Raw genomic sequence first — 12,753 nt, 5'->3', positions numbered from 1 at the left:
CTGTAGCAGCCCCTCTCCCCATGCTCCCTTGGCACCTCCAGTCCCACCACACCTTTAGGTCCACCTACATCTGGCTGAGCTGCCCCTGGGCTTGCTCTGCAGCACAGGGTAAAGATGGAAAGATGCAGTGTGGGTCCAAAAACAGTGGGAAAAACAGTGCCTGCAGGACTCCTTTAGCACTAGAGCATCCTCCAGGCCCCAGATCCTGCCTTCCCCAGAGGTCTCACTGGGGCGCAACCATGACGTACCTGCGTGGTGGATGACCCGGTAGGAGTTGCTCTCGGGGGAGATGTTGCTGATGATGGTGAAACGCAGCCCGTAGTGGGTGACTGTGCTCAGCGTGGCGATGGACAGCCCCAGCAGCTGCAAAGGAAGGTTTGGAGGAAGGGTTTTACACAGCGGCAGGTCCTGCTGAGTGTACAAAATGTGTCTGGATGCTCCTGAGTCATATCCACAGGCAGACAGCCTCGACATCCAAACAGCCATGAAGGACAGCACTGAACAGACCCCAAAATGCACATAGCAGGACAAATCCTAGACACATATATACTAAAATGATACTATAGTTTCAGAAGCTAAGTTCCTCCAAACCATAGCATTTTCTGCTTACAAATAACCTAATTTACAGCACCTACGATTTCCTCATGCTGTGCGTTATTGCGTATCTCAATCCACGCCCAGCAAAATGCTTAGTGCAACACCAGCTAGCTCAGATTTCTGAGAAACACCAGCCCAAGGAATCCTCCAACACAGCAGTAACGTGATTCTAGCCACCCATGGCAGCTGCATGGTAGCATCTCCTCTGAACGTGTTTGGTAGCAATCCTCCTTTGACACCTTAGGTCATTTGGAAGAATGAGCAATGTACAGCCACAAGTCCCAAAAAGAAATTTTGACAAACTTGGAATTTCAGGCGTGGACTGAAATAAGGTATTGCCCTTTAATTACACTCTTTCCAAGCCACCAACACTTTTTGAACTAACTACAGAACCTAATTCTGTTTTCTTCTGAAGCTTGAAAATGTCCATGAGGTGTAAATGCAGTGAGCCTTCACAACTCAGAAGCATCCAATAGAAGCATTCCCAAGTGCCCATGGCTTCCCACCAGCTCTAACAGTGGTGTGTTTTCCCCTGAACTACTTGTGACGTCAAGAAGTGCTTCTTGAATTTGCTTCAAAAAGCTGTTAAAAAGGATCCCTAGAATTGTGTTTTCTTTGTGGGGCAGGTCTGTGGGTCCACGGAGGGAACACCATCACACATGCTTCCACCAAAGCCCTGCAGTTGCACATCCTCACCCATCCCATCTCCTGGTGACCACCTCCCAGAAACGAGTGAAATTACACCAGGACTCTCTTTTAAACCCCAAAAGAGAGGAGCGAACATCTTTATTTTTTGCCGAAAGCCACCCATGCTGCTTTCCTTTCCTCTTCCAGTTGTGAAGCAGCTGCGGCAGCCCTGAGAAACCAGAAGTCTATCAGCTGCGGGGTGGTGATGCTGGTGGCCCACGATAACTGTGCAGGGCGCAATGATAACTCAGGCAGTTTGCTTTGCTTGCCCCTCCACACCCAAAAAACAGAACGTGGGAAAAGCTGACCCTTTCTGAGCAGGGCTGGTGAAAGTAGTTGTTCTCCTCACCCCAATTTTTCAGAGATCCCATCCTCTGCCCCCAAAGTTGCTTGCTTACCATGATGCAGAGGCTGGTGGCCATCAGCTGGCACTTGGCGGTCCTCATCCCACACCTCGGCCCCATTGCTGCTTGTCCCCAGGGAGAGCTGGCTGTTGGTCCCTCCAGCTCTTGATAAAGCCACCGAAGGGAGGCACGGCCACAGTGGAGCCTCTTGGGAAGTGTAGTCCCCACCTCTTCCTTCTCCCCTGTTAAATCCTGCCCAGAGCAAACTGCTGGCAGCCCACAAATGCAGCCATGCAGTTAGGTGGGAAACGAGGAAAAACAGGCAGAAAAATGGCTTGCCATGCAGCTCAGAGTCAAGTTCTTAGAGGGGAAAAAAAAAAAAAAGCATAAATTATTTATTGGGAAAAAGGTTAGGGAAATGTTATTTGCAGATATGTAGATACGACCCCTGCTTCAGAAGCACCCCACCACCCTGTGCATGCACGTTTTGGCTCTCCTCCCCTGCACTGCAGCCCCATGGGCTCACAGCTACAGACCCTCAGGCCCAGGTGACTTCTGGTCTTGTGCAGCATGAAAATCACCCAACTGATCTTCGTTTCCCCTTAACTTGCCTTTCTGCAGTCCTGGAGCAGTGGCATGGCATCACGGGGAACAGCTCTTACAGGTGACGGGCTTGCAGATTGTTTTTTTCTCCCCCTATGAAAAGAGGGGACATAATACAGCACTGAAGGTGACAATAGCAGCTTCACAGATGCCTTCCAGAAGAGGCTTGTGCTTCAAAACCGGCTGTCTGCTGGATGTATCTTTCCTGAAATTAAAATTGAGAAGAAGCCTCAAGAACAACCTGCCTAAAGGGAGACTCTGTGACTGAGTGCTTTAATAATCCTTGGCTCCAGAGCTAGACCGTGGAGCAGAGTGACGGGAAATAGCCACGGTCCTCCCATGAGGCAAAGAAGGGGAAAAAAGATAAAACCATCCCACATCAGTGGCTACCGTAAAATGACAGAGAAGTAAGAGGGGAGGGGAAAAAGGAAGGAAGATGCGCTTTGCAGAACAGAGATGCAAGACAAAGCACATTGCACAAAGCCATGTGCACAGGAAAAAAAACATGCCATGCTTTTCTTACTCCTTTTCTGCCCGGGAAAGGAAGAACTTTCTTGCAAAACATCTTGCTTGCACCCCCAGAGACACCAAAGAGAGCTGCCAGAGCAGTTCCCAGAAAGACGGGTCCCCTGTGGCTGGCGGGTCCCTGCCCTGCCGGGGTTCTCATCCTAAAGCCCCGTTCCTTCGTCACCCGCAGCGCCAGACTGTGGAGAGCTCCGTGCACAGGAGGATCCCACGCTAGAGGTCCCCACAGCCCCGCAAAAACCCTGCCCGGAACCCCAGGGGCTTTGTGGAGCAGCTCTGCCGGGCTGCCGGCCAGCCCTGAGGGCTCGGGGGGCCTGGGCGCAGCACCCGCAGGGGCTTCAAAGGCAGCAGCACCATCACCGCCCTCGGAGCTCGCTGCACAACACACAGATCCTCACCTACACCCCTCTCGAGGTGCTGCTCTTCTCTCCCCAGAGGATGCTCTGCCTCGTTTCGTCTCCAGCCCTAAAACTCAAGCTTGTTCCCTGCCTCGCCAAGCTGGCAGGGCTGGAGCTTTAACCACCCGGTCTAAGCACACCTTTTACCTGGTTTGGTTGCAGATACCTGTTCCCAGTACCTTGGTAGGATTTTTGGCTGTTTCTACAAAATGTGCTGGCCATCAGCATGGCCCTTCTGCAGCCCTCCCACCTTGCTGCCAGTGTTTCTCAGCTGCTCTCCTTTGCCAGAGCACAGCTTATCGCTCCCAGCTCGCTGCGAAAACCACAGGTGACCACAGCTCCATCTGTGGCTTCCTCCCTTATCTCTGGTTATCAGCCAGAGCACAGGAAGGGGGGAGTGAGGCTCAACATACCCTCGGGGAGTCCCAGGTGCCTTCTTCCTTGGTCCTCGTGGCAGGCTGCAAGCTTCAGATCGATGGGCTGCAAAACCAAGCACGGGTATCCCCATCTGCAGCGGTGGAGGAAGTACGCAGCACCTCAGCCAGAAGGAAAGGACTGATGTAAAAAAGAGAAAAAAGAAAAAAAAAAACAAAAAAGGAACAAACTGAGAGTGTGTTTTTGCTGAGCTGAAAAACCTCCAGCCCGCTTCTGAGTTGGAGGGAAATGCTGCCCATGCTGTCAGATGTGAGCACTGAAGGAGCTGTGAGATTTGCTGTGGGACTGAACAGAAGTTTAGGAGAAGAGGCTGGGTTTGTATGGGCGCTTTCTTGCCTTGCACTTTTCTAGGTCTCTCACTGTCAGTGTAGCCATCAGCAGTGCAACAGCATCACTGCAGCACGAGTCATTCACATCAGAGCCCAGCAGCAGGCAAAGAAAAACCTCCTGCAAAACAGCAGGTGGGAATGGCTCCAAATGTGGCAGGTTCACAGGTGCCCATAGCACGGCTGCACTCATGAGCACGTGTGCAGATAAAACGTGCCAGCATGAAGGCTCCCTGCACCAAAGCGTGCCCTGGCTGTGTGAACCCCAGGATGCAAAGCCTGCCTTCCCCCAGGCACCACAAGGACGCTTTGCGCAGCCTGCTTAGCATTCATATGGCACATGGGCACCAGCAAGCTGAAACCCCAACTTTTAAGCCCACAGCTGTCTCTTTTTGAGGAGGGAAGGAGAGGGGAGGAGGGGGAGGGCGCTGGGTTTTGCCAAGGTTAGAATTCAGCGTGGGACCATGCTGTGAGCGGAAGCAAGGCTTGGCTTGGGAGACAACAAACCAGCAAGAAAAAGAGGGTAAGCTGAAGGCAGGCAGTTCCCAGACCAAACTCAACTTTCATTCTATCCCCTCCCAAAACTGAAACAACCGCATTCATGGCTCTAAAGCCCACCGCCATTCTCAATCTCAAGTCTTTTTGCTTTCCCACGTAGCGTTCACATTGCAACCTGGGGCTGCTCGGGAGCCAGCTGTGCCAGCGATACATCCAAGCAGCAGTTCCAGCTCTACTCCAGCAAAACCAGTGCAAGAAGAGCCCAGGTGGCATGCACCTGCTTGCCGAGGATGCTCGGCCACCCCCTGCCACTTATTGCTCACATTTTTCCCTGTCCTGCCTTGTCGTGATGGGCCTCTGTCACTTTCTGATGAGGTGCAGAAGTGGAGGCAAAATCAAATGCAGCAGCTCCGTGTGACGGAGGGCTCCCTGCAGGGGTGAGCCCAGCACGTGCTCTGCTGTGCTCCCAGGTGCCTTTTTGTGTTACCAAGAATAATAAAAGGAATCCCTGTAGTTATTTCTGTACCATGAAAATCCGGTTATTACTCTTGAGCGTTGCAGAAAGTTTTCTCTTGAACAGCTCATAAGAAAGCAGCTTCCTCTTTCCTGAGAGCAAGGCTTGCACCAGCAGTGACTTTTTGAGCACCTGCTACTAAAAGACCAACAACACTGCCCCGCTGCAGCACTGCCCTCTCTGCCCAGCCCAATCCCCAGCAAGTGCCACACAAACCCCGGGGCAAGCAGAGCTTGCACAGACAGAAACCAAGCACCAGCCTGGAGCAAACCCTGCAAACACTGCACACCGCTTCATTTACCCCTGCAAGCAGCTCCCCTGGACCTCCTGCGGCAAAACGCACCCCACGCCGTGAGCAGACCCTGCTGCACCTACCTGGGGGGAGGCAGCTCTGCATAGGTGGGGGCATTGCCTGCTGCCCAGGTCCCGCTCCTCACTCAGAAATGCAAGCTGGGGCTGAGAGCAGCAGGGTTTAACTCTGCATCTCTCACTTTGGCTTAGTTTGCTTTTTTTTTTTTAATTATTTTTTTTTAGCCAAGCCCCGCTCACGCACCGCATTTCCCTATCACCCCCTTGACCCCCGGGGTTGCCCCTTAACCCTAAACCCTCCAGCGCCCGCAGCCCCTTCGCACTCATTTTTTGGGGAGAGGGGGCGCAGAGACCCGGCAGAGCCCCTCCCCGCCGTGCCCCCAAGCAGCCCCACACCTCCCCTTCACCCCCCAAAAAAGCCAAAAAAAAAAAAAACAAAACACTCAACCCAACCCAACCCACCACCCGGGGGCGCGGCGCACGGGCGGGGTTTGGGATGGAGCTGGGGGGGGGGGGGAAGGGAACGGGATGGGACGGGACGGCACCGGGGGCCGGCGGCGCCACGCGCCGGGCGCGCGCGGAGGAGGCGGGGAGGGGGGGCGGCACGGGGGCGCGCGTGGCGGGGCGCGTGCGGCCGGCGGGGGCTCGCGAGCGGCGGCGTTGATAAGCACCGGGCGGCGCCGCGCCCGCCGCACAGCCGCGGAGCCGGCAGCGGGAAGGAGGCTTGGGGAGGACGAGGAGGAGGGAGGGGGGGAGGCGGGCAACACGGCGCTGCCCCCGCCGCAATTCCCCCCTCGGTCGGGGTTGCTCCTGGCCCTGCTTTTTTTTTTTTTTAATTTGCAGTTTTTTGTTGCGTTTTTATTTGCATTTTTACGCGCGTGGCAGTTTGCATTTTTCTCGCGTTTTTGCTCGCATTTTTACTCTCGTTTTTCTTGCATTTTTACTGGCGGGTTTTCTTGCGTTTTACCCGAGTTTTGCTTGCATTTTATTTGCATTTCTCCTCGCATTTTACCTGCGTTTTGGTTGTACTTCATTTACATTTTACCCGCGTTTTATTTCAATTTTTTTTTTCTTGCATTTTCCCCGCATTTTGCTTGCATTTTCTTTGCATTCTACCCGCATTTTCCCCACACTCCGCGACACTTTTCCTTGCATTTCACTCCACTTTCCTCTCCCCCAATTTGCATTCCCCTCGATTCACTTTTCCTCTCAACTCCAACCTCCCCCCCACCCCCGCAACTTTCTCCCCCTTTCCGCCACCGTGGCCTCACGGCGATGAACAGCGGGGCTCTGCCTCCGCTCCCCCCTCACCCCTCCGCCCCCCGGGGCCGCCGGCGGCCCCCATCCCCGGAGCTGCTGCGCTGCAAGCGCCGCTTGGCTTTCGCCTCCCTCCCGGGCACCGGGGGGGCCGCGGCGGCCGTGGCTCGCCGCAACGAACGGGAGCGCAACCGGGTGCGCTTGGTCAACCTGGGCTTCGCCGCCCTCCGCCAGCACGTCCCCCACGGGGCCGCCAGCAAGAAGATGAGCAAGGTGGAGACCCTGCGCTCTGCCGTCGAGTATATCCGTGCCTTGCAGCGGCTTCTGGACGAGCACGACGCCGCCGCCGCTTTCCCCGACGGCCGCCCGCCCCGTCCGGGGCGGGCGGCCGTCGGGGAAAGCGGTGGCGGCAGCGGTGGTTACTCCTCTGCCTCCCCTTGCTCCTCCGAGGAGAGTGGTTACGATGGGGAGCTCAGCCCCGAGGAGCGGGAGCTGTTGGATTTCACCAGCTGGCTCGGGAGCTACTGAGCTGCCGGGAGGTGAGCACGCTTTGGGGGGCTGCTTTTCTCTCGGGGTGGGGGGCTGCTGCTTCTTCCCCCATGCTTGGTGGTGCTCCAGGGATCAACGTGGGGTTTGCGATCTCTTTACAGATATACCTCAGGGCCCTTCGTCTTCCGTAGCAGCCAGCATCACATCACCACCCCCCTAAAAACCACCTCTTTCCCCCAAATCCTCTCACCCAGCCGTGGTGGGACCCTGCTGGCTGCGTTCCTCGCCGGGCTCCGAGGCTCCCCGAGCTGAAGTGCAATGATGCTCACGACCCCGCTCCGGGGCAGCCCCATGGAAAAAGGTGCTCACCTGCTTTCTCCAGAGAAAGATGCCCGAGCAACTGGTGGAGTGGCAAAAAGCAAGAAAAACAAATCTACTTGATGCTTCCTTGTTTCTGGAGGGGGAGGGAATTTTTTTTATAGTGTCAGATTCTGTTTTATATGCAACTTGAACTGCCTATGGGAACAGTGGTGTATGAAGACTTATTTTTGTACAAGAAACCTTAGGGAAAAGGGTTGAGGAGACAGTTCTATTTTTAGCAACTCCTATTCCCTTGTTCTTGAACACTGCCAGCTAGAATGTTTTGGCAACATACATGATTTAGATAAAAGGTGTTTTTTTTTTTCTCCTCCAAACACTAGTAAAATACTGTAAAGTTACCTTGTGTCCTACAACGGTGTCTGAGATTGCCTGGTGTGAAGGTTCACTTCTCTGAAACTGAAGTTTTTAAAAAAATGTATTGAAGGCATTTTTGTATGCACTTGCTAGGATTTCTTAAGTTGTACATATGCAGTTTTTAAAAAGAGTATCCTATTTTATGTAAATTGACTTTATAAATAAAATCTATTTATAAACAGTTCCTGGGCTGCAAGATGCATGTACTTGCCAGACGTGCCTCAGGCCAGGGGATCGACAGACAGCTCCCTGGGCCACATTTCACATGCAACAGGGAATTTGCTCAACATTGAGCACAATTGCATTTACCGCTGCAGATTTTGCAGAGATGAGGTACAGGGGAGAAGCAGGTGTGCATCAAGGTGGCTTTGGGGCTTCTAGCTCCTCTCCTGGGCAGGCAGGGCTGGAGACCTGCTGAAGACCTGCATCAGTGGAGGCAAGCCAGAGGTAAAAAGGTTGCTGTGAACCAAAATGTAGCAGTGATGGCATGGTAACCTGTGACAGGAGGCTGTTAATGAACACCAGTAGTTGAACAGAGCAAAGTGGGCCGGCTTGCAGAATTTGCTGAGCAAAGCCAAGCCAGAATGGGTTATTAAATTTAATCTACTGTGCAGAGACTTGGTGTGTAACCTCCCCACTGCTTAAGTAATGGGAAGGTAACATTTCCCCCGGCCCTGAAGTTTTGAGGGTTACTGTCACTCAGCAGCCCCAAATCCAGCAGTTACAGTGGGTGCTTTGTAATCCAGATCTATAAATGTATCCCACATAATTCCATCTTGAGCAAAAAAAAAAAATAAATAAATAAAATCATGCCCTAACAGCAAGGTAACATTTTGGAGCCTGCAGGCAAAGAGTCATACAGAGGACTGGCTATTGCACTTCATGTTCATTCCCCAATCAGGATTCCTCCAAAAAGCCATCCCTTGGAAAGGCCCTGGGACTTGAAGTGCTCAATAAATTGCTTCCAGAGGTTCTGCCCCATGCGGCCCTGGGTTTAAGTGATGTGCTCCACTAGGAGCAAATCATAGGGCCGGTGGGTGACAAGGGACCTTCCCCTGGTATTGGAAGAAGAGCTCCATCCTTACAGAGCAGCTCTCAAAATTCAGTCAGACATTGAGTCATTCAGGCTGGAAGACACCAAGATCACCAAGTCCAGCCATCAAACCACTTGTTGATCACCACATACTTTATTCTTAGCCTAAAAGAGCTTAACGTGATTTAGGAAGCAGGACTTTATCCTTAGCCTGCATGTGATTTAGGAAGCAGGACTGCTGCCTTTACCTTCACAGGTGTCCCACTATGGCAGAAGGCATCTGTTCAGACAATTCTACTACGGCTTGGCAGGGTGTTTGTTTTCCTTCTTTAGAAGCACTGATCACTTTAGTATTTCCAAAAGCAATATTTGGCTCTGAGTCAAGTCACTCCCAGCATCATTATAGGTTCATCGGATCACCCAAGATACCTTCGCAGCAACATTAAAGCTGTATCAACTGTAACAGTATTGGCAAGAAATGGGTTGTGGACAGTTTTCACTTAAGCAATATTAATATTAGGAGAAAAAAAAACCTGAGCTCAGTCAGCATCAAAATACCTTAACACTATCACCCAGCATTTCAGTACAAATCAAATAGAGGGAAATCAGGAATGTACAGGAATATTCACTTGGGGTGAATAACAAGGTGGTCACGAGTCTTTCCAATGCTTGAGGGGAAGGAAAAGGGTGATGGGAGAAGGATCTGTCCCTATTTTGGAAGCAGGAGATGGACATAGGGACTTCTGGCCTCAGTCATGGTGACCACAGCTCACTACCAAGTTCTCAGATCAAGCTGAGAAGGAGGCTGCACCAGAAAGCAGGATATTGAATCATTCTGCCCTTTTAAAAAGCATTATGGAGGATGCAGGATGGGGTCTCCAAGAGCTGTGGAGACAGCAGGTACTTTCAGCCAGCTCTGCTTACTCCTGTCTTCACCTGCAGCCACCTGGACTAAGCTGAGATTTCTGACCCCAAGGACACACTCCCAAGCCTCTGCTCCATATACACCAACTGCTGCCAGAGTAAAGACTTGGCGATTTAGCCCTCTGACCACAAAAGTCTCCTCCGTACCACAGGGGGATCTCAGGTGCCCAGGCTTGCTGCTTTCAGCCAGGGAGCAGGACAAAGCAGCTCCCCGAAACTCCAGGGGCAGGGATGGAGAATGTCTCCAAAGACCACATAATTTCTCTTCAGTCATGTAACCAGGAATTTTGTGCCTGAAAGGGAAACTCCAGGGAAGACCCAAACCCAGCCCTAAGCTACAGAACTGCAGGAGAGTCAGAAGAAATATGCAGATGAACCCTGGTAATTAAGGAAAAACAGGCCATCCAGCACTTCCAACACCACAAACACACCTAATGAAGCAGAAACAAGTTGCAGGACAGTATCAGGATTATCAGCCCCTTCCCCAGGCTGACATAACCCTTCAATTTTTCATCACCTGCCCTTCCTTTGGCATTTTGAATTGCTCAGGCTGAAGCCTTCCTCATTACCCACAACACATGAAGCCCAGCACATGTTAAAGTAGTTCCTTGCAATGAACTACACTATTTTGAGGCTTGTGTTTAAATGATGTTGCCCTCATGGGCAGCCTAAGGTCCACCTCCATGGCCACCCTTCTTCCAAAAGTCTTTGTGTGCTATTTAAAATGAGTAATTTCTTAGGAAAGGGCTACATGGGCTGTTTAAAGCCTTATGCACAAGTGCTGAGGGGGGGCCATGAGGGTGCCTCCATGCAGTAGGACAACCCAACCTTGGAGAAGGACCAGCAATGCCTTCCCATGGTCTTACCGCCTTGTGGTACCCCCAGCAACTGCCAGGGCTACCACAGCTCCTCCTGGGGACATGGACCAACAGTTGGGATCAAACCATAGTGATTTTTTCATTAGCGCCTTGTGAAGACCTTGCTGCAGAGCAAAGCCCAGCACAGTAGGCAGCAAGACAAGCTTCTGAATATCAGATCACTGCCACCTCCCCTCCTGTCTGCAGGGAGCAGACTCCAGAAAAAATGCTATCTTTTCAGCCTTTGGTCTGTGTCCCAAAGCTTTTAGGCTTGCCACAGTTTGTGGGCCAACGGTGGTGTGCTAGGACTTGCCCTGAGGTCATCTCAGTTTTTTCATGCAGGGCACAGGATAGCCAGGTAGAAGTAAGTATATTTCAGTCACTTATCTGGATTGGATGGGGGCCAGGAGGCTGGCAGGGTGCCAGAGGAAGAGAAAGGCAGCCCCTCCAACAGTCAGCAGTAGGCAGAGCTGGCCTGGCTTCACCCACCTTGGGCATCAGCCAGGAGGGCTCAGTTTTCTTCCTCAAAGCTACAACCAGGGCAGTAGCAGCCTGAAGTGTATCTGGGAGTGATGGGACTAACGATATGAACACAGCAGCAGCTGTCGTCACAAGTTGATATTGGGCCCTTATGGAAAACACAGCCTCTCAGAGGCTATCAGGCAGGATAATAAATGGTGAGCTCTGGGGACGCCATGAACCCGTGGCTCCTTCTGAGCAGCTGATGTGAGCACAGGAGCTCTGCTGGGTGCTGCCAGAGCATCCCCTGGGACACCTCTCCACAGCTCACCTCAAGTAGCCCCCTGGAGCTGGCTCCTCAAGGAAGTGAGCTGCTGCTCCAGCACCTGCATCAGAGGACACACACTCTTACTTAGTCTCTAATACATCCAAGTAACTTCTTCCATCCATTATTTTCATGTAACCAAGAAGGTTGAAGTGTGCACTGAGATGCAAGCACAAGAACAGAAACCCAGTGCTGCCTAGGCACTTTCTAGACTACTCCGCTCCTGCTGTAGCTATCATCAAGAGGTGGGGGCTAGAAGGACAGTGTCATCAGCTCAGAAAGGGAAAACAAGGAAAAGCCAGCACCAGGGTCCAGCATTGCTGCTCTGTTTTAAATAGAGATTCTCATCCAGTCCTGAGAGCCTGCAACCTGGAGATCACTGATCAGGTGCTCAATTTCTGCAGGGTGCTGTGTGCCCCCTCCCTCCTGCAGCCACCTCTTGTCCCAGGGCACCACCACCAATGCCGTGACCCACACAAGTCCTAGCACAGCTGGGCTGCAGGTGAGGGCTGTTTGACCCTCAGCCCTATAAATGCTTCTTTTTGTGGGTAGACATTAGTAGGATCAGAGGCATAAACAGCAGAAAAGGAGAAGCTTCTGGTAACATGCTTTTTTGGCTGCAGAAACCAGGGAAGTTCTTTAAGCTTTGGCCTGTGAGCATCTACCTTGCTGCCGGAGAAGTCTCACTTCTCTTCCTCCTTCATCTCCTTTCATCTCCTAGCCTCAGCCCCACCACTTCAAACCTACAGCACAATAGCTACCCAGTCTCCAGACCCAGTAAATTGTGCTTGCTTTTTAAGTTGTTTGGTTTCTTACTTTTTACAAAGGGGAAGAAAAACCAACACAGAGCAGCAGATAGCCCCAAGGGGAATTCTCTGTTAAAGCCACTGCCAAAAAAATGACCAATTTGTAAGTGAGATGTTGACACTTTTATAACACAGCAAACATCTTTCTATAGAGTAAAGCACTTGACTTTTTTTTTTATATAGTTTTAAAAAAGTGATTTTTGTCAGGATATTAAATACTAGGAGGAAGTGTTGCAATACCCCAACACATTTTCCCTTTCTCTTCATTTCCCAGATTCATACACACAATTCTTCCAGGACTTCACAAAGGAGCCCCAGTCCCCTTCGCAGAACTATGCATGCAAAGAACAGGTGAAACCCACTGAACAAATACAGTCTCAGGCAGAAAAATGAGCAAATACAGCCCTTTTCTTACCAGCAGAGCCCACACAGAGACCTCTCTGCAGCACCCATCATCAACTCAGCCCTGCCAAGGGCTTCCTTATATTTAATGGGAGCCAACTGGTAGGAATGGAAACATCTGCTTCCCTTGGTGAAGCACCTGTGTGCAATTGATGGGACTCTGCACCGGTCCCCGTCCCTGCTTCTGGCCCAGGAGACACTTGGCACCAGAGCAGAGTGGGCAATGGAGA

At 51.8% G+C, this 12,753-nt stretch overlaps 2 protein-coding genes and 1 long non-coding RNA gene across 4 annotated transcripts in view; 2 read left to right on the top strand and 1 right to left on the bottom strand.

Annotated features, from left to right (window-relative positions):
• Window positions 1-5,590, bottom strand: part of TSPAN32 (tetraspanin 32) — a 28,992-nt gene extending 23,402 nt beyond the window's left edge. The window contains exons 1-5 of one of the 2 annotated variants that reach the window (XM_072038530.1): window positions 5,303-5,590; window positions 3,568-3,709; window positions 2,240-2,436; window positions 1,683-1,988; window positions 249-363 (exon numbers count right to left, since the gene is read on the bottom strand). In XM_072038530.1, the coding sequence (XP_071894631.1) occupies window positions 249-363; window positions 1,683-1,748 (181 nt within the window). In that variant the 5' untranslated portion in view covers window positions 1,749-1,988; window positions 2,240-2,436; window positions 3,568-3,709; window positions 5,303-5,590. The remainder of the gene's footprint in view (window positions 1-248; window positions 364-1,682; window positions 1,989-2,239; window positions 2,437-3,567; window positions 3,710-5,302) is intronic. The other variant, XM_072038531.1, reaches the window with a different exon arrangement.
• On the top strand, window positions 4,197-5,448 carry LOC119717204 (uncharacterized). The gene is made up of 2 exons (XR_005266367.2): window positions 4,197-4,438; window positions 4,574-5,448. It is a non-coding gene; the product is annotated as an uncharacterized lncRNA (long non-coding RNA).
• Window positions 5,591-5,882: 292 nt separating the features above from the next.
• On the top strand, window positions 5,883-7,901 carry ASCL2 (achaete-scute family bHLH transcription factor 2). Its single transcript, XM_027458024.3, has 2 exons — window positions 5,883-7,032; window positions 7,144-7,901. Exon 1 carries the CDS (start codon window positions 6,512-6,514, stop codon window positions 7,019-7,021), a length of 510 nt encoding a protein of 169 aa, XP_027313825.2. The 5' UTR covers window positions 5,883-6,511; the 3' UTR covers window positions 7,022-7,032; window positions 7,144-7,901.
• Window positions 7,902-12,753: the final 4,852 nt, after the last annotated feature.

Source organism: Anas platyrhynchos, chromosome 5 (assembly GCF_047663525.1).
Source record: "Anas platyrhynchos isolate ZD024472 breed Pekin duck chromosome 5, IASCAAS_PekinDuck_T2T, whole genome shotgun sequence".
Taxonomy (NCBI): Eukaryota; Metazoa; Chordata; class Aves; order Anseriformes; family Anatidae; genus Anas; species Anas platyrhynchos.
Note: the sequence above shows the minus strand (reverse complement) of the source record. Positions and strands in the feature narration are given on the sequence as shown.